Raw genomic sequence first — 21,311 nt, 5'->3', positions numbered from 1 at the left:
CCTTTACATGTGCGGGCAGTTCCCTAGGGCTGATATGTAGAAGCAGGACTGCGAATCATGGGGTGTAAACACCTTCAACTTCACTAGGGATGGGCAAGTTGCTCCCCAAAGTGTCTGTTTAACCTGAGGATTTTTGCTGCATATATTTATAAGAAAAGGAGAAACCGTTCTGGGGTCCTGGGTAAAAACGCCTGCCATTCTTCAGAAAGCAGGAAGCTCCTGAGTACCTCACATTCCTATTAAAAGCACCAGGGTTCCAGTGACATATAAAAGCAGAGCTCCTAGGGTGCTGGGCTGATTGGGAGAGAATGAGTGCATTTGACATTTCTTACTCTAGCCGTTCTCTGCTCCATATTTATTAATGCCATTTAGTTAGGACTATCAAAGTGTTGCTGCAAACATTAATTAGCTAAGCACCAGGCTCCCCCCAGAGAAAGAGAGGGAGAGAGAGAGAGAGGTACGGATTGCTTGTTAGGTTGATTTTATGGATACACAGTCTGAGGCCAAGAAAATTCAAAAGAGAACATAAATTTAAGAGTTAAATTGGGTGCTACAGATGGCTGGTCTGCCTAGAGGGAGGGCTAGTGCAGGGATCTGGAAGGAGAGTTAAGGTTTTTATAGATGGAGGAGAGTGATAAGGCCATTCTAAAGAGAAAGAACAGAGAGAGGCAGACATAAGTGTGTACAGTCTCCACCCAGGCTAGAGTGGGAGAGGGTTTCTGGGAACTTGGATGGGGGTAAAATGGGAGGCTTAGAAGTCAAATAAGGATATTGCATTTTGTATGGTGGGAAAATGAGCAAGAGGGAGATAGAAGGCTGTATCATCAAGGTGAGAGAGAGGAGGGGTGTAAAAGAAAGCAGAAAAGGAGAAGTCAGTGAAAAGAAATGCAGCTGGGGAAATGGGAGAAGTAAACGTAACAACACCCTCTGGCCCAGACAAACCCTCCATCCCCAGGTTCCCACCCTTTTTCCAGACTCAAGGTCGTCATTTTATTGGCTCCCAGCGGCCGAGTACCTGCAGTGCACCACGGTGGGCCCAGCACCAGGCGTCCTGTTGATGTAGTCCCTGACAGTTCTCACAAACTGGATCAGGGACTGGGTGGTCTCCGGGACTCCATGGTCTGGCCACACCGTGTAGTGAAAGTGGCGGATGAGTCTGTGTGCGTCAAGCTGTTCCTCCTGTAAGAGCAGAGAGAGGGTAGTAAGAACAACCCAAGGCAAACCTTCAAGTTTGATAGCTGTGCCCATGCAGCAATGCCTGTGGGCTGAGATGCCAGGAGGAGCCAGCAAAAATGGGCTTCCCAGCTGACCTTCTCCTTTCCAAGCTGCCTTATTAAATGGCAACAGACAAAGTAACGTACGCTGCATATCCTAAACTCCCGGATGGTCCACTCGGGCAGCACGGACTCTGAGAGCACCTGCAGGATGAGGTCCCCATAGTAGAGGGACTCCTGGTCCGCTGGCCAGTAATGGTCACATTTTACCTAGAGGAAAACAGAAAAAACGTGAGTCCGGAAACGTGACTCCTCTGTGAACCTGAACTTTCCCTCCTCGAAAGGTCTTCCTGAGTTGGCATTCAGGATCTGCTGCTGAAGCAATTTGACCATCTGCTCCGTGTTAACCTGCTCACAGCCAGCACTGGGCCTGAGCTGCTGCTGCAAGTGCAGGAGAGACACTCTGCTGAGGAGCAAACCCCCAACCTCTGGGTGCCTTTATCTTCAGACAGCGTCTCATGGTTAAGTTTTTTAAAATTTCCTTAGCACCCTGGCTGGTGTAGCTCAGTGGATTGAGCGTGGGCCTGCGAACCAAGCGATTGCGGTCCGATTCCCAGTCCGGGCACATGCCTGGGTTGCAGGCCAGTTCCCGGCAGGGGCCAGTTCCCAGCAAGGGATGCATGAGAAGCAACCATACATTGATGTTTCTCTTCCTCTCTCCTTCTCTTCCCCTCTAAAGATAAATAAATAAATATTAAAAAAAAATTTCCTTAGCATTTCAGTTCCACCAGCAGATAAAACATCCTTTACCATTTTCTTTCTTTCTTTTTTTTTTTTAAGAGATCTAGCTGGGCAGAGGAAGGCACTGTCTTTCAGGCTCTGTTTTGTTTATATTCTGTATCACTGTCCTAACCTGGACCAAGTGTCATGTGCCAAATGATATTTGAAAAGTCAGAACATTTAGCTAGACTTAAAATTATATACAGAAAGACAGGAGAAAAAGGATTATGAACATATATTATTGACTACAGGTACTGGGCACGTTACATGAAAACTCTTTTAATCCTCAAGTAACCATATAAGATAGAGTTTATAAGTGTATTACAAGAGGTTTGCCTAATTTGTCCAGTTAACTATCTTACTTTGTGTCTGCAGACACAGCCTAAAGTTCACATCTCCTTCTTTCCTAAAAGTAGGGGCAGAGCCAGTGACTCTGGCAAGGCATGTCCTCTTACCATGCACTGCAGGACGGAGCCGACCAGTGGCCAGTTCATCTTTCTGCTCATGGGCACTTCTCATAATCCTAGTCCTAAATGGAAACACCTTGGAACCTCCAGACCCAGAATCCAAACTGGGCCTTTTGTAACTGAGCAGCTTTAGTCACTAACAGCGTTCTCAGGCAATCCTTACTTAGCTTTTGCAGGGGTTAACTTTTGATGGTGGAGAAGAATTCCCGCCACCCTCCAGGTGGCGGAAAGCAAAGTTTGGAAGTCAGGAAGACTGTTTACTCACTCGACCCTTCTCCACACACTGGGTCACCATGACAATGTTGTGGACATTCTGTTCCCACGCCATTTTCCAGAAGTCATCCTTAGTGCCAGGAAGAGGTCCCTGAGTAGCAATGTATTCTCTTCTGAAGTTGTTGCCCTGCGATGAATTTACAATATGGGGAGTCAGAAACAATAGGGCTCTTCAGAACTATAAACAAAGAGCGCTTCAGATTAGATGATATGTAGGTCTTTGCCAGGCCCCTGACTTGAAAGAAAGATACTAACACAAGTATCAAGGCTGGGGAGCAGGAAGGACAAAGGCCGGAACATGGAGCTATTGTTAAGAGCTAAATTCCCTTTTATTAGGCTGGGTCTATTCAAAAAGGCAATGGAGGACTCAGGCGATAATCTAGAAAACATTCCTCTGCAAGTGTGTGCAAGTGTGTGCATGTGTGTGCGCATGAGTCTGAGGGACTGATTTAATTAGGCTCTATCCCTTGTTAACACAGAAGCTTGTAGTCATTGTGGATAATTGACATTAGAATGTTGGGGAGAGATGTCATGCAATGGAAAAAAGGAGAAAGGGAACCACTGTTCATTGAGCACCTACCATTGAACATGCTAGGGACCAGGGCTTTCCCAGATTTTACTTGATGTTCACCGCAACTCCGCGAGCTACGGTATTTTCACCCACTCGTTCTGTACTCCAGCAAAACAGAATTCCTTGCAGATCTTAGTCAAAGCTCTTTCCTTTCTTCCCCCCAGGGCCTCTGCATGATGTCACCACTGCCACTCCCACGCCCTGCCCACCCAAATACGGCCTCTCATCTGCTGTTCCTGATTTATCTTCCAAGTCTCGTTGTGTTTTCCTCCAAATCTCACCGCTGAGCTTTCCTTTATCTTTCTGTCTGCTGGGGGATGTTCCCCTCCTGTGGTTGCCTCTAACCTCTTGCTACACAGAGTGGTCCTTGGGTCACCAGCATGGGGCTTCCCTAAGGGCTGGTTAGAAGTGCAGGACCCCAGGTCCCGCCCAGGCCCTGCTGTATCAGCAGCTGTGTTTTAATGAGGCCCCCAGATGTGGATATGTGTTCCTCGTGGTGTGGCCTTGGCATTTCCTGATGCCCCAGCTCTGCGGAGAGTTCCTTGGAGGTCCGATTCTGTCTTACACTCTCCCTGTACAGAGCTCAGCATTTGCCTTACACCTAGCACTCCACAAGTGTTTACTGAGTGACAGAATGATTATTGGAGATAAATATGTTCATCCTCATTGTTTAGGAAAGAAAACGGAGGTTCCTAGAAGAGACATAACTTGTCCGAGGTCACAGAGTCCAGCCAGGTGGGACCCAACAGATCTTCAATCTGTCTGACGTTAAAGGTTTTCCCAGTGCAGTGTGCTGTGGCAAGCTGGCAAGATGCTAGCCAGAATCTGAGCCCGGAGGTTTGACACAACCTTAGAGCTGTGTCTGATTTTTGTTTTCAAAAATCTAAATAACTTTAAATCAGGCAACCTTAGTAGGGGAGGTCCAGGTTATTCAGGGAGTGCTGACCTTGGCTAAGAGCTGCAGTGAGAAAACAACCTGTGAAAAGGCATCCTGGGCTCACTGTAGTCTCTTGCGACTATAGCCATTGTGAAAATGGACCTTAACAGTGATTCAATTAAACACTCCATGTGTTATGGTACTGAGGCATGGTCTTGTCTTCCAACACCTCTATGTTTCCAGACCTGAGAACAGTAATAGCATGTAGGAGGAGAGGTATGTTCAGTGTGGTCACTCATCAGAGCTTCCTCCGGGCGCTGCAGCCCAGTGGCACACTTACAGGGATGTAGCTGGCATTGATGTAGTCAGAGCACGGGTCGTCATCCACATTGGACAGCTTCACTCGAGAGGCATCATCTGGAAGGAAGTTCATTGAGACAGATTTGTCATTGAGTTTTGGGGTGATCTTTCTATAGTCTATAGAATGCTTGGTTTCTGATGTGCATTAGCTCTGATCCCCACAAGGGCGCCCAAGGGCAAATCCTCATTTCCATTTTGCAGATGAGGCTCAGACAGGATAACTAGCTTGGCCCAGTTGCATGGATGGCTCATAAACACACAAACGACCAAGTGGGTTTTGAAGGCCCCTCTGTGTTTTCCTTTGTATACATTTGTAACACTATGACATCTGCCCAAGGGGTGGCCAGCTCCCTCTCACTGCTGGAATGAATGTGATCCAGAAAACTTACCCTCTACTGCTTCACCTGACAGGGTAAGGATAATGAAAATGTACAATGATTATTTAATAATAATTGCTAATGGGAGACTTTGTTAAGTACATGTCGTTTGGCCTTTGCTGTTAACCTCTACTGCTCCAAGGCCTCCAAGGAGAAGCAGTAGGACCACACAGTGAAACGCCAACGGCATGAGAAGCCTCTCAGGGCATTGACAGACCTCTGGTCCGTCAGGACCAGGACTGAAGCTGGCTGTGCCCATCCGCAGGGAAGGGTAATAACGTACAAGTCATTCCTTTCTCAAAGCATTCAGATCTTCCAAACCCAGCTAGGCCGTATTTCCTTAGCTCACTTCATTCTGGGAAGAGGAGAAACAGCTAGAGGAAGACAGTATTACAAATTTCAACACAAAACTCACAGGGCAATATATTGTTGTATCGATTTTTCCCTCTATTCTCCGGCAAGAGTGCAATGTCACATGGTTGGTTTCGACCCACGTCTTTTAAGTCCTATTAGATCAAAAATAAGTTTCCAAGTAGAGAATATGACATAGATGGTGACAATCATACAGTCCTTGAGATAGATAATAGTACGGGAATATATGTACACTACTGTTTAAGGCATGCTTAATATTGTGCATGTGTTAGCTCTGATTCCCACAATGGCCTCACAGGGGGTATTTTTCTACTCATTTTACAGATAAGGCTCAGACAAGACAAGTAACTTGTCCAGGGTCACAAGGGTAGCAAAGCTGAGAATAGAATCCAAAGCTTGAGCACTTTTCACCAAAGCGCGTTGTTTCCCAGTCAAGCAAATGGCCACGGGTTAAGTAACAGACAGTGTGCGGTTTGCATTTTCACTTTGTTAATTCTCTCTCTTACCACCCAGGCAGCACTTTGCGATGCTGATCTGAAGAGGAAATGGGCTGTGAAACTAGGTGGTATGTTGTGCAGGGAAGAGACTCAGGCCCAAAAGAGCACTCAGCTGAGATCCTACGTGTCATCCAAATTCTTGAGCGCAGTTAGCCCGTGATTCCACAGTACAGATTGGGAGGGAAATTCTGCTAAGGACCAGCGTGCTAAAGCATCCCTACGTCTGAGATGTACCTCGTACTCCTTGGACAGAAGGTAGTTGGAGTCAGCCTGCAGCTTCATGAAGTGCCCTTCAAACTGATTTACTTTTATTGGGCTATCGTTAAAATACAAGAGAAGGAAAAGAAAATTACTGAAGGGAAAATGCCACAACCTGTTAGAGCTGTATTTTAAAAGCAGATAATATAAGAATTAATGAGTTTTCTTTCTTACCAAGAAGTTTTCCGGTTACTGTGAAAGGAAGTCAAAGAAGAAAGACCTCATTAGTAAACCTCACATAATACAATCAACTCATCTTGCAGTAAATCAGGTGAAGGAAGACGCGGTGCTCACCCTTTCTGGCCCAGGTTCAAGTGGACGGTTAATGGTCGATCCCGGCGGATGCTCAGGTGGGCAGAGGGTCTTTCTCGACCACGGCTGTAACATAAGAGACAGGCTGTATATTCTGATTATGAAACTGGACTTAACACATTTTTCCACATATGGTAAGGCTGTGCGTGTTTGTGCATATATGGATGTTTCAGTATTCGTGTAGACTTATACCCAGCCAACGTCTCTTTGAGGGAGGGAAAGAGGAAGAGCATAAAGAAGAAATAGATTTTTCTCACTCAGAAACGGATCTCTGCAATAGCTGGAGATTTGTCTCCTGGTTTTTGGCTACAGGTCACAATCACTTCCCACACTCTCAATAAAACTTTCCTTAAAAAAACCCCCAGTAAACCTTAGATGCAAGACATGACTTCAAGAGAGATCACAGTATGCCAAATAAAAGAAATTCCCTGACAGAAGACAGTGTGGTATTGCGACCACATGCTTTAGTTCTGTTTGGTCTCTCCTTAAATTAGCATAGCAGATATGAGCCATAAAATGGTGATGTCAACCCCACTTTTCAGCATATTTCAGACAAATGCTTGGGCACACTATTTGCAGACATCTCTGTCTTCATGAAGAGAGAGAACCACACACATCTTTTTTTTTTTTTTTTGCTGTGCAAAAGGTGTTATCTCACATTCAGATAAGGCTATGCACAGCCCCGAAGTCATTTGGGAAGGGCAAAACTCCTCAGGGGTGTGTGGAGAGGCTAAAACGTGTGAATCATGGGGCCAGGGTTTGGCTTTTGTTTTTCTTGAGACACAAAGGTGATTTAACGGAGAAATTAAATTATTTTCCCTCCTCACTGTTCAGACTAAAGGGCATTTTCAGTTGCATTTTTAAAGTTGTGGGTTTGTACTCACCTCGCTTTCTGTCTGCAGATGAATAAGGCAACAACAGCCACCAGCATGCCAATTAAGAACAGACCAGCACTCACACCTTCAATAACTCCGAACAAAGGCTCTGTAATAACCCAGAGGGAAACAACAGACCCAGGTGGGCATATCAGTGCTAACACACCGGTGGGGGAGCTAGAAGCTCTACCTCCCCGGGAACATAATTATGAAGAAGAATTCAAATGACACCCACACTGAGGCATGTACTATCTACAGTATGGGAGTACACAGCCGAGAACATGAAACACTGGCCACTACCCTGTAATGGGCAGGTTGGCCATTATATGTTTGAAGTTAATGGTGTTTAGCTTTTAAAGGAATGTTGGACTTGTTTGTGCTTCTATGTAGAGCTTGGGACCCTTGAGATAAATGCTAGCGATTTGTAACCAAAATAAAAATGCTATTTCATTTGCATAAAACAAGATAGAGCATCTGGGACTGTAACAATTCCAGTGAATTGCTGAGAGTTATTTTAACAAAATCTTAGTTTTGTTTTCTGGTATAACACTGCCACTGGGAGTTTATAAACAGGTAAGAGTAGCCCGTTTTGAAAAATATTTTTATTGACCTATAATTCACATACTATATCCTTCACCAGTTTAAATGGCATAATTCAATAATTTTTAGTGTGGTCTCAGGGTTTTGCAAACATCACCATAAATGTATCACATTTTCATCATTCCTTCCAAAGCAACCCCCTGCCCTCAGCTGCCGTTCTTTATTCTCCCCTCCTTCCAGCTTTTGGCAAGTCTAATCTTTGTCTTCATAGATTTGCCTATTCTGGACATTTCACATAAACTGAATCATAAATAAGTGGTCTTCTGTGATTGGCTTCTTTCACTTAGCATAATGTTTTCAAGGTTCAGCCACATTATAGCATTGGTCAGTATTCCATTTTTTTCCTATGGCTCAATAATATTCCATTGAATGAACATAACATTTTTTACCCAGTCATTTATTAATGGATATTTCAGTTATTTCTATTTTTGGTTATTATGAATTATGCTGCTATGAACTGGTTTGTTTTTTTTTAAAGATTTTATTTATTTATGTTCAGAGGGGAAGGGAGGGAGAGAAGGAGAGAAATATCAATGTGTGGTTGCTTCTCATGGGTCCCCCGCTGGGAACTGGCCTGCAACCCAGGCATGTGCCCTGACTGGGAATCGAACCTTGATCCTTTAGTTCACAGGCCCATGCTCAATCCACTGAGCTACACTAGCCAGGGCTGAGTTTACAAGTTTTTGTGTAGGTGTAAGTTTCCATTTCTTTTGGGTATATACTTAGGAGTGGAATTGCTGGGTTAGATGGTAACTCTAGGTTTAACATTTTGAGAAACTGGAAAACTGTTTTCCAAAGCAGCTATACCATTTTTCATCCTCACAAGCAAAGCATGTACTTTCCAGTTTCTTTTTTAAAAATACTTTATTTATTTATTTTTTAGAGTGAGGGGAAAGGAGGGAGAAAGAAGGGGAGAGAAACATCAGTGTGTGGTTGCCTCTCAGGAACCCCCAACTGGGGACCTGGCCCACAAATGAGGCATGTGCCCTGATTGGGAATCGAACTGGGAAACTTTTGGTTCACAGGCCAGCACTCAATCCACTGGGCCACACCAGTGGGGGCTCCACTTTCTTTTTGCCCTTGCTAACACTCACTATTGTCTTTTGGATTATACCAATAGTTACTCTACTGGGTGTGAAGTAGTGTCTTGTTGTGGTTTTCGTTTGCATTTCCTTAATGAATAATGATGTCGAGTGTCTTCATGTGCTTATTGGATATTTGTACATCTTCTTTCTTCTTTGGAGAAATGTCTATTCACATTTTTTGTTATTTGCCTTTTTATTATTGAGCTATAAGTTAAGAGTTCTTTACATATTCAGAATACTGGAACCTTATTAGATGTACCATTGGCAAATAGTCTCTTCTGTTCTGTGGGTTACCTTTTCACTTTCTCATTGACTCCTCTGAAGGACAAAAGTTTTAAATTTTGACTTAGTCCCATTTATCTGTATTTTTACTTTTATTGCTTGTATTTTGGTGTCATATTTAAGTAACCATTTCCTAACTGAAGGTCACAAAGATGTACTCCTATGTTTTCTTTTAAAAGTCTTATTGTTTTAGTGTGTGCATTTAGGGCTGTGGACTAGCCCACTTTTGAAGTTCAATTTTAAGCCCTTGGATTTCTTTGTTCAATGTTGCATTTCAAGACTCATCAAATCAACACAATCATCTTTCTTTTAGATGAGATCGGGCACGTTCAGGGTGGTATGGCCGTAGACTCATCTTTCTTTTAATTGTGGTTAATATTCTCTTTTTAAAATATATGTTTACTATCTTTCTTTACTGGATTATATACACTTTTTATTGTATAACAATATTTCAAAGGGGAAGGAATTGTGTTTACAAAGCCTCCACTTAACATTAAATTGTAAGTAAACATGTTGAAGTCATCTTAACTGTGTTCTGATCTGGTTTTGGTTTGAGAAGTGGGGGGAGTATCCTTATATTTGGCATAAATAGATGGGAGTGTTTGGGGGCCAAGTCAGTTCCGTCATACAGCGGGACAGACTGAGCTCTGAAGAACTTCTTGAGACCAAGCATTGTGAAACTCCAGCTTCAGGGAAAGTCTGGGACAGATGAAGTAACAAAGAAAAACGTGCTGAAACGTGCTGCTGTTCTCAGCCTATGAAAATATTTCAAGGCAGTGCAGTGCACAGGTTAAGGATTCAGGAAGAAAGTGCCAGAGTACCAGCTCTCATGTCTTTCTCAGCTCTGTTTGGCTTTATTCAGCATGGTCACTGGAAGTCTCCTTGGTAAGGGGATATCTGCACAGAAATCTGAGTTACTTAAACCCTTGGTGCTTCAGGTCCTTACCTTTAATGTGGGGGGTGATAACAGTATCTATCTCAAAAGGTTGTAATCAGTATTGAATAAATTAGTGTACCTACAATGCTTAGAACTTCCTCCTTAGAGAGGGTGACCAGGAAATATTAGCTGCTGCTATTACTCACGTTTGCCTTCTAACACACAGGAGAAGTTTCTTGAATAAATTTATGTAAAGCCTTTTAAGTTAACATTTTGATTGTGTACAACACCATATAATAAGCAAAAGGAAAAAGGTCACCTACAATCCTAGTACTTTGAGATATTTGTTAATATGTTGGTATTTTTTCTTCTAGGTTTTCCTATACATTTCTATGTATCTGCATGTATACTTTCAAAAGCATTTTTATATCTATTTATATTTTGACCTGTGCAAGCTCTTTATTTGAATATATTTTTACTCACTATTAAAAATTCATCTTTAAAAAAATCTGGTAACTTCTGCCTTTTTCTAGATTAACCTCCCTTCTGTCCACTCTCCTGCAGAAGTCCTGTGATTCCTCTAATCCACACAAACCATAATCACATGAAGATTAAGTTCCAAGTAAAAATAAATGTTCCCCCCACCATCAGCCAGATTAACAGGTCTCCTCACTAGAGGTCTTTGTAGGTCACTTGGAGGTTGGCAGAATATGTGGGTAGATGGAAAGGTTAGCCTTACCTGACTCAGTGGTGATAGGCAAAGAGAAAAATGTGTCTGAATAGAGTGGCTTTGTGAATTCCTTTTGGTTTTCATCAAACAACTGTGTAAAAGCTCGAATACTGATCCTGAAAAGAAAACAGATTTGTTTAAGTACAGATTAGTGGCTGACCACAGTAGGGCTGACTGAAGAACGTGCTCAAGGAGAAATGGGGTGGGTACCTGTCAATATGTATGTAAAGTAGCATATGAATTATGGAATCAGACAGACCTGGGTTCATTTGTTCATTCATTCATTCATCAAATATCTATGGGGGCCCTACTGTGTGCCAGTCCCTGTTCTAGGAGCTGGAGATACTACAAGAACAAAAATAAGTCCCTACCATTCCAGCGCTTACATTTTTATGGAAGAAGTCAGATAATAAACACACAAATATACTATGCCAAGTTGTGATATGTACCATGGAAAAGAAAAAAGCAGAGTAAGGAAGATGGAAAGCAATGGGTACAGGGCATGTGGGACTACTTTATTCAGCATGGTCGACAAAGGTCTCCTTGATAAGAGGATATATGCACAGAAATCTGAGCAAGGGGAGGGAGGGAGCCATGGCTGCATTCCAGACAGGTGCAAGGCTCTGAGGCAGGAACATGCTTTACTCCGAGGAGGCCACCAGGGCTGAAGCACAGTATAGGAATGAAGGAGTATTAGTGGGTGAGAGCAAAAATCTAGATGGGGCCAGACCATGAAAGACCCGGAAGGTCATGGTGAAGATTTTGGCTTTTGTTCTGAGAGACACAGAAAGCCAGTAGATAGAGGGTATTGTCTGGATCACCCTGGTTGCTGCAGCCGATAGATCAGACAGAAGGGCAATGGTAGAAGAAGAGAAACTCATCAGTAGGGGCTTGCAACCGTCCAGGTGGGAGATGCTGGCTTGAATCAGAACACAGAAGAACTGGCAGTGAGAAGTGCTGGCTACTTCAAAGGAAGAACTGGAAGATTTGCTGATGGATGTGCAGTGTGAAAGGATGGAATCAAGGATGACTCCACATGGCAGAGGAGCAGCTGGGAGAACGGAAGTGCCGTTACTAACATCAAGGAAGACCATGGAGGAGAACATGAGGGGTTTGGGAGGATATAGAGTTCATCTGTGGGGGCGGTAATTCTGAGGTGCCTGTTAGGGCAGTCGAATGGGTTAAATATCAATATCTCAGTATTATTAGTACTATTGCCATTGTTGCTATTTTTTAAAAAATAATTACATATATGAATAGAATTTTACATTAAACGTTACATTACAGATAAAATTACATATCTTCTCATCTTTTTGACACTAGTTATTTTCTAAAGAGTCTTGTATCTAACAATATTTTAATTTCATTGTCATTGTTATAAGATTTATTTAATGTCTTCTTATGTCTAACTGCTGAAGTTACAAAAAGATACATATGTGGTCACTACTCTTGAAAACTGACCCTAGATGCAATAAGCAAGCAACGTGCAGCTCCAAAAATACGGAATTACAGCCTCAGGCTGGATGAAAAGCCTATGGTACCCATGATCGGCCCTAAAGCTCATGCTCTCTGGGGAGTCAGGTCTAGTCCGGAGGGCTGCACCCCAGTTCTGGGGACATGTTTTAGGAAACATTAGGGATCATTTGAGGTGACTGACCAGCACGATGACAGAGACGACTTAGTGGAGCATGTTAGTTGACTTCAGATCTACAGAAGACTGCCAGGCAGAAGAGGAAACAGGTGCATTGTTTCCCTCTGTGGACACAGAACTCAGCCCGGGAGGCTGAAGTCACAGAGGTGGAGCTGAGCAACACAACGTCACTCTCTGACGTCTAGACCAGGAGCCACAAAGGTGGTGAAGGGCTTTTGCTTACCGAAGGGCTTTAAGCAGAGGCGGGAGGAAAGCGAGCTCTCAGGGCCTTGAAGAGGAGGACTGCCCCAGTAAGCTAAGGACTGGCTGGGGCCACCTCTTGAGTTCTGTCTACCTCGAGACTCTCAGGCTGGAGGCTTACTGATAGAGGATCAGGTTTGGTTTATAAGGGAAAACTTTTTCTACAATCAACTAAAACCCTTTGAAAGTGAATGAAAAGACTCCTTTTTTCCTTTTTAAAAAAAGTCTGGGTTTGTTGAACCCGAAAGTATCTGGGCATGTCCTGTCATGATGCTGACGTAGTGATAGGCCGGGAAAAATCGTTCTGACCCCCCCATCCTCTCCTTGTATCTCATGCCTGGGTCTTTGTCTGATCTTATGATATAAACCAGATGATATAGTTCAACCACATTTATGATTTCTGCCTCTAAAAGATACTTTCAAGTCAAAAGTTGTACTTCTAGGAAAAACAGACTGCTGATGCAGTCTGATGAGCTATCCCCAGAGTGAAACCGACAGTTAATGTCTGTCAAATGAGAAGGTGCGGAGTTGGTGTGTGTTACTGATGTCCTGTACATTTGGAAATTTAAAGGAGTCTATTTGATTATAAGGGTTTTTCAATATTTGTACAGTAATTTATAAGTATAGAAGAACTTTTACAAGTGTGGTTCTATACGATCATCTCCAACCTCTCCAATATAAGGAATCTTATATAAGGAATTGTATTACTTTAGAAGTTTGGAACTTGAAGGAACTTAGAGAGAGTCCATGTGTCATCCAGGATCACAGAAAAATCTGGTGCAAGAAATCCAAACTCCATATTTTTAAACTCCTGATCTCAATCTCTTTCTCTTATTTCCTCCTGGTTTAATGTTGTTTTTTTCAGGAATGACCTCCATGGGAGGGAAGGTTAAAAGGGCCCATGCCAGGAGGCAGAGGGTCTGTGACCTAGCTCTTATTCTGCTGCTGATTAGCTGAATTGTCCCTAAAGTTTTATAGGCCTCAGTTTCCTCATTTGTAAAATAAAAGCCTTGGATATAAGAACCTTGATATGTTCTATTCTGAAATTCTAGGATCCACAGGTGCAAGTGCAAAGTATGAAGTGGATCCAGATGAATAGAGACCTTTAGGAACCAAAGAAAAACATAATGACCTAGAATAGGTTCAGCGTAAAATTAGTGGGTCATCAAGAACTCTGCCCTTAAAATTCTTTCCACAAATGGACATCACCACCACATTTCCCGGACCAGCACTCAGCAATCATCCAGAACCCTGTCTCCTCCTGTCCTCCGGTCTTGCCTTTCCCATGACCTCTTTCCATGCCCTCCCCCAGCCCCACCTGAAACTGGACTATTTGCTCTTCTTTAAACAGTTTGTGTGTTTCTGCATCTGCGCCTTTACATATTTTCAAATCCTTCCCTATTTTTATAATGCCCAGCAAAAAAGACACCTCTTTCAAGAAACCTTTTGAACCTTCACACCATTTATTTACCTTCACCTCTCTTTTTTCCTTTAATTTTTCCGCTCTCACTACATTATAAATTCCTTGAAGGCAGGAATTCCATCTTACTGATCTTTCTATCCCCTACAGCACCTGGCCCAGTGCCTTTCACAGAGGGAGCACATGTATTGAATATATTACCAGCACGATAAATTTAATAATACGAATAAGATTATTTTAATGAATAGATATCCGATAGTAATTCTTTCAAGCGTAGCTGTGTCTGGAATCAGAAAATTCCATACCACAAAGTCATAGATCATATAGTTCAGTTTCCTTAGTTTGAGGAAAACGAGGTCAAGGGAAGCTGACTACCTGAGTGTGGTCACATTGCTATTTTATTTAGAATAGAAACAAAACCAGTTCAGCACTTTCCTAACCTCCAAACTGCCTCGGCCATCATGCTCTACCTTTTCTCTTCCTGTATGAAACAATACTAACTATACAACCAAATAATAGGAACCCAGTGATGAATGGGAACACATTACATTCATTGACCTAATAAACTTGCATATCAGGTAAACCTTGCATTTTCCAATTTTTCTTTATTCCTTGTTTTTCTTTTTCCATGTTCCCTCCTCTCTGGAAAAAAGATGTCTGACAGCACTGAGGATCACCGTGGTGACTGTCGCCTTGAGACAGGCAGAGTGCTGACTTCCCTGAGCCAGGGCTTAACAGCCACGGCACGGAAGGCCACTGAGCATGAGGTTCTCCCGTGTGCTCTGAAAGGCTATGTCTTCTCTCATTAAACACTGTCTGCCTGGCATGCTTCTCAGAAATGTATATTGGAGAAATAGAGAAAAGCTGTGTTCTAGAAAACAAACATGCATGGCATAAGTTGATTATGCTATAATAAGAATGTGTAACTTTTCATAGAGTACTTGGCTCATACACATGTTTTGTGCCTGGTACTTGCCATATTGTTTTATCACCAATATCACATGTGTCTCCTCTATTAGACTGTGAGCTCTCTCAGTGTAGCGAAGAGGGTAGGTGATTAAACAAAGGGTTAAAAGTCACTGGTAAATGGAGGATTAGAAGAATGTAGGGACTGGGTGCTGTGGAAATATAGCTGAGGGTCCAGCTGCCCAGCTGTGTATTGACAAGGGTGGCTTGGGCCTAGTTCAGAGTTGAGCTGGCTTTTGAACTGTCTGAAGGAAGGCACTAGCCAGACAAGGGAGTGGCAGGCATTGCAAATAGGGTGAAAAGAACATGCAAAGGTGCTGGGAGCTGCCCTGCCTGATTTCAGAAACTGTAACCCCTCGTGGCTAAGGCTTAGTAGAAAGACCTTGGGACCATAAGCCACTTAGGACACAAAGCTTATCTTCCTTGTAGGGCACCACCTCTGCCCCTTTTCTCTTCACCCTGCTTGGTCCCAGGTGGATGGCTGGTTAGCCAATGACAGGTAAGATTCCACAAAGGAGGGACAACCTAAGGTAGGCATAGTCGTGAAGGGGCCCTCAGGGAAGGACTTGGGGGGCTATAGAAAAAGGGGCTGATGGACCCTCACCCCTCACTTTTGACATAGCCTGGGTCCTTATTATGTCTGCAAGAAGTCTCTTAATCTCTTAGCTGCCTTACTTTTGCTGCCTGACTTAAACCTGAAATAATGCTGGAGGTGGGTGCGGCCCTGTACTGGAAAGGGTGGGTTCCCTAGGGTGATCAGGCCTAAGAAAGAATACATAAAATTCTATGAAATCCACTTTGCTAATACCCTCAATTTAAATAATAAGGGTCCAAACATGAAGTGAGTTTTTCCCCCAAAGTTTTATGGCCTTTTAACTACCTGATCCTGACTCAGAATAAGCCCTCAGAATTCTTTGAATGGTATCTATTGTTCAATCATTTCTGCCTGACAATGACTGATGGGCTTTACATATACACCCTGTATTTCTATGCAAATTAAACTCAATAAAAGTCTGTCCAGGCAAGGGTCAGGGCACTCCCCTCTTGAGAGAGTCCTTTTCCTCCATAGGACTTCAGTGGTCCATGTGAATATGTCTTGTCTCATCCACAATGCCTCAGACACGGTGAGTCAGTGTCCACATCACAAAGGCTCAGACATAAAAGACACTATGTCATATTCAAGGGAACTCTGAAGAGTGAAGAGTGAATAGTAGCAACAGGGCAAGGTGTACTTGGGCAAGTGGTGGGAGACTAAGCTGGTGAGGAAGGTGCAGAGAGAAGGTGAGGGCTTTGTGTGTCCTGCTCTGGAATTTCCACTTGCTCCTAGAAGTGAACGGGAATCAAATCACTGGAGGGCCTTAATCTAGAGGGGGCATGACAAGATTTGATCTTTTGCCCAGGACAACTCTAATGCTTTGCAAATGAGAAAAATTAGGATCAGAGAACCGAAATGCTGTTTATAAGGTGAATGCCCCCAAAATGGCACTGCTGGGACTCAAATGGAGGGGCTCTTACTAGGACCTGAGCCGCTGTGGTGGACAGGAAGAAATGTGCTGGGAGCCCGCTAGATCATGGTCTGGATATGAACTATCTATAGCTTCTAATTCTCTCTTTCTGAAATGTAGTGATGAGTTATCTTCTCTCCTTTCTCAAAAAAGCAAGCAAGCAAGCAAGCAAGCAAGCAATCAAGCAAGCAAACAAACAAAAACAGCCTCGACTTTTGAACTCACAAAGATAAAATAGCCCTAGGGAGACTTTTGCTCAAGTTTCCTTGAGCCCAAGTGACTATGGAGCGGAGGCATCTCCTGATTCCAGCAGTCGGTTCTCCCTATGTCTCTCTTTTGCCCTGCCTGAGATCTCACTTCCTTCAGGCAAATAATGGTCTCTTCTTGAAGTAAACATTTACTTCTTGAAGTAAACCAGTAAGTTTGCATATGGTTTTTTTTTAATACACACTCATTTTAATTTATTTTTATTTTTAAAATATTTTATTTATTTATTTTTTAGAGAGAGGGGAAGGGAGGGAGAAGGAGAAGGAGAAAAACATCAACGTGTAGTTGCCTTTCATGCACCGCCCCCCAATGGAGACCTTACCTGAAACCCAGGCATGTGCCTTGACCAGGAATCAAACTGGCAACCCTCTGGTTTACAGCCCGGCACTCAGTCCACTGAGCCACATCAGCCAGGACTAAGTTTGTATGTGTTTACTCTGGAGGTGCAAACCTTGGATGGGGTGGCAAAAGCATCTTTGTGGTGCATCCTGGGGCAGAGGTAACTAACTACACAGATTCCTGCTCAAAGCGAGCGCTCTGTTTTAGGAGAACCACTGGCCTTCCTTCGTTGAAGTGAGGGAGGAGCTAAGAGGGCTCTCAAGTGTGATGTCAGGTCACTGTCTCCTTTTGGAGCTGACTCAGGGAGTCAATAAACCTGGGCAGTGAGCACCAAGAATACACACTGGCCCACAGAGAACCTGATTGGCTGCCATATTGGCTATTTAGCCAATAAATATGTTGTATGTCTCTGAGGACATACAACAAAGAAAGTACATCCTTAGCAGAAGCACCAATCTTGAATGCCTATATCTTTACAGGCAAGATGGCAACACAGGTTCTCCTCTTGAGGGCCCTGGTTTGGGATGCTGTGTGCTTTTGCCAGTTCCCACAGCTGGGGGTGCGTGCTGGCTGCAAGAAATGCTTCTTGGGATCAAACCAAACAGCTGCACCTTTCCATCTGCCCTCTTGGAGTGAGGAAGGGATGCCCCTGTTCACTTAAGGGCCTCACTCTCCAAGAGTTCTGTCTGGACCAAAGAGTACGCTCATCATTTTATGTTTTAGAAGGTAAATACATACTGTAATTTGAGTCCTTACTAAAAGTGGAAGATAAAATATACTTCTTGGGATTCCCCAACTCAGTTTTTCTACTTAGGCATTTTAATAATCATGGACCTGGGATTTGATTTGTCTTGTGTGAAAGAAGTTTTAGGAGAAAAGAATAATAGAACCTTCACTTCTTCACATCATGAATTAGAGATTTTGCACAGTGCTCAAGGTCCTTTTTACACATTACCTGTGAATGGAGGCAGGGACACAACTTTTATAAATTACCTAGTAAAATGCAGGGCACTCTTGTAATGTGGGTGATTAATCTACGGGAGCACGTGCGCATCAGATGCCCAGACAGCTGAGCGCCTAGTAACGTGGCATGCCCCTTCCAGTAAAAGGATGGCAACACATCTAACCTGTAGGCAGTACGCGGCTTCAGCGGTCCATCACAGAATTTTTGCTCATTGGGATCGCATTTTCCACCCAGACTGTCCATCTCTGCTCCAAGCTTAATGTTAAAACTCCTGGAGTTGCTGTCAGGACTCTCGGCACATTTGCTGGCAAAATAATTGGTCTGATACACTCGAATGGAGGCATTGTGCCTGTATTCCAGGTAGGAGGGCAGAGGGTGTTGTTGTTCTGGCTTCAGCTCATCACTGCCTGGAGGGAGAAAACCCACAGTGAGACTGACTTTCTTGTGACGTTAGGTTTCCTTTCCTTTCCTTTCCTTTCCTTTCCTTTCCTTTCCTTTCCTTTCCTTTCCTTTCCTTTCCTTTCCTTTCCTTTCCTTTCTTTTCCTTTCCTCTTTTCCTTCCTTCCTTCCTTCCTTCCTCTGTTTCTCTCTTTCAACATTTTATATATTTTCTCTCTCTTTCTTTCAAGATTTTATTTATTTTTTAGAGAGAAGGGAAGAGAGGGAGAAGGAGGGGGAGAGAAATACCCATGTGTGAGAGAAATATCAATTCGTTGCCTCTCATACACCCGCAACCCAGGACCTGAAACCTAGGCCTGTGCCCTGACTGGGAATCGGACCAGTGACCTTTTGGTTTGCAGGCCAGCACTCAACCCACTGAGCCACACCAGCCAGGGATCTACCTAGGTTTCTAAGGTTGACTCCTCACTATCTCTGGGCATTCTCAGAGTGCAGAATTTGTGACCTTGAAGGGTGCTGTGAAATTCTCCCAATAAAATTAATTTTAATTCATTTTTCTAAAATAAAAATAAATAAAATGCATATAAACAAAAGTATACACAGATATACATATATACCATAATTTTGTGTGAGAGGATATCACAACTCCAGAAAGTGAAACACTCACTGTGAGTCAACCCACTCAATGAGCTCTCTACCTTGCCAATAATCATTGTAGCTAAGCTCATAAGGAAATCCCTATGACCTGGGAAATAGGGAAAAGATAAGAGAAATCAAGTCCCAGGCCAGAGCAGTCGCCCCACCAGCACGTTCCATGTGCCACACCCGGTGTGATTACCGCTCCAGTACAGGACTGTTATCTTGAGTACAATTTAATCCTGGCTTGAATTTGGCCCCTCATGCAGAACACTTCCCAGAACTCTTCCCCTGTCCACCCAGCCTGCTATGTGTTTTGGCACTGTGAAGCTGTTTTGATGGCAGCTGGAGGAAAGCATAATTAGGCAGATAAATATTACGGAGGTCGAATACCATTTACAATGAACTCCGAGAAGCGGTGTGGTAGGGGTTCATCGCATCATGAACTCCTGTTTAACAACATTTGCTCAGAATGAGTGGACCTTGGAAATCTTACTTTCTTGGCCGTCGTTGAAAAGGAATGTAGCCTTGAGGATGAGGGTGGATGCGATAAATGCCATTTATATGAGATGGACTGTCATCTCAGATCACCGAGGAGCACAGCCCATCTCCACGAACACCAATAATTGAAACCCGTCTTATTTCTGGGGTATGACTTCTTTTTGGTCACTGCCTTACATCCGTGGAGTAAAACGTTTTCTTCACGGTCCACAGTTCAATTTGTCTCCAGTTATGAGGTGTGAAGAAATCTGGGACGCACCACTGACCCTTGGAATTATTTAATTAATTATTCATACCCAGTTTTAGTGTGGCTATATAAGATGTAAGAGCACATAGGCTGTTATATACCTAAACAGGGTGCTCGCTTTGAGACTAAAATACTCTCTCGCTCCAATGTTTGGTCAGGTTTAAAGCTTCCCTTTGCCCCCAAAATGGGTTAAAATAGTCAAGGATTTTTTAAGAAGCTCATGGGTAGCATCTCCAACAATTTTGAAAAATTTAAGACATGCAGAAAAACATATCAATGGCATTCCAGACACAAACATTTTGGAGAAAAAATAGTGGCAAATGCATGTATGGACATGTGTGCACCAAGATACAACCCTGCTGTGTTTTGACAAATGTTGATGCATGTAATGATCTCTACAGATCACACTCAGTGGTTGCGTGGAATGTTGTTAATAACGTAGTGTTTGCCTGATCCATAGAAATCAAGAAGACACTGAATAATTTGAGAACAAAATAACTAGAGAATAAGACATACTATTGAACATGCAGTAGAGAACACAGGAATGCTTTTTATGATCATATTTTCCCTCCCTTAAGCTTTTGAATATTTTTGTGAATTGATGGGTAGTTTGGGAGCATGTGATTTGTTGAGGTATCTCAGACAGGGACGGGGGAAGACAGCTGAAGCATGTCGCCGCTTATTGGATGACCCGAAGAGCACTGAACAGGACTGAAGGAGCAGTAAAGGAGACTGAATGAGTCAGTACACGCAATGCATTTCCAACAGTGCCTGACGTGTAGTACGGGCTCAATAAGTGATGATTATTGCTATTACTGTTGTGGTTGCTATAATTATTGTTATTCACCCATTTCATAATTATACCCGGCAGATAATAGGCTTTGTTGTTGAAAGAGCCTTCGGGCAGTTTTCTGTTAATCTCCCTGCATCTGGCAGAGATAGAGAGAACAACAGAAAAATTAAGTTTTTCTTTTGCATTTAAGAGCTGTCAAAGAAGGATGCCCCAAAATGACCTTTGAGAAAGAAATCCTGCAGCTTACAGAGGAGTGAATTCACTTACCATCGGCCTCTCGCACCACCACTGTGAAGTATTTCACAGCACCATTGGTGTCGCTGAACCAGCTGCAGTTGAAAGTAAAGTTGATGGAAGATTGGCTAATTAGCACGTCCTTTATGTTCACACGGATATGTGGAGGGGGGGGAGGAGGGCCTGGGGAAGTAACCAAGAAGGGTCACAGCTCTGCTTTTACATGTGAACAGTCAGCAAAACGAAGGGCGCCACCCATCCACGTTCATATTCTCTCTTTCTCTCTCATTCTCTCTGTGTATGTAATCAAGAAACCATCCTCCTCTCCTGAGGAGAAGCAGG

At 43.2% G+C, this 21,311-nt stretch overlaps 1 protein-coding gene across 3 annotated transcripts in view; it reads right to left on the bottom strand.

The window, feature by feature from the left end:
• The window catches only part of PTPRB (protein tyrosine phosphatase receptor type B), a 105,262-nt gene that overhangs the window by 12,313 nt on the left and 71,638 nt on the right, over nucleotides 1-21,311 (bottom strand). For all 3 annotated transcript variants that reach the window (XM_037049449.1, XM_037049450.1, XM_037049451.1), the window contains 12 exons: nucleotides 21,003-21,152; nucleotides 18,323-18,566; nucleotides 10,817-10,923; nucleotides 7,243-7,342; nucleotides 6,341-6,424; nucleotides 6,221-6,238; nucleotides 6,023-6,104; nucleotides 5,335-5,425; nucleotides 4,523-4,599; nucleotides 2,727-2,861; nucleotides 1,362-1,484; nucleotides 1,016-1,179 (listed from right to left, as the gene is read on the bottom strand). In XM_037049449.1, coding sequence (XP_036905344.1) covers nucleotides 1,016-1,179; nucleotides 1,362-1,484; nucleotides 2,727-2,861; nucleotides 4,523-4,599; nucleotides 5,335-5,425; nucleotides 6,023-6,104; nucleotides 6,221-6,238; nucleotides 6,341-6,424; nucleotides 7,243-7,342; nucleotides 10,817-10,923; nucleotides 18,323-18,566; nucleotides 21,003-21,152 — 1,375 coding nt within the window. The remainder of the gene's footprint in view (nucleotides 1-1,015; nucleotides 1,180-1,361; nucleotides 1,485-2,726; nucleotides 2,862-4,522; nucleotides 4,600-5,334; nucleotides 5,426-6,022; nucleotides 6,105-6,220; nucleotides 6,239-6,340; nucleotides 6,425-7,242; nucleotides 7,343-10,816; nucleotides 10,924-18,322; nucleotides 18,567-21,002; nucleotides 21,153-21,311) is intronic.

Source organism: Sturnira hondurensis, unplaced genomic scaffold, assembly GCF_014824575.4.
Source record: "Sturnira hondurensis isolate 20B ecotype Veracruz unplaced genomic scaffold, ASM1482457v3 Scaffold0006496, whole genome shotgun sequence".
Taxonomy (NCBI): Eukaryota; Metazoa; Chordata; class Mammalia; order Chiroptera; family Phyllostomidae; genus Sturnira; species Sturnira hondurensis.
Note: the sequence above shows the minus strand (reverse complement) of the source record. Positions and strands in the feature narration are given on the sequence as shown.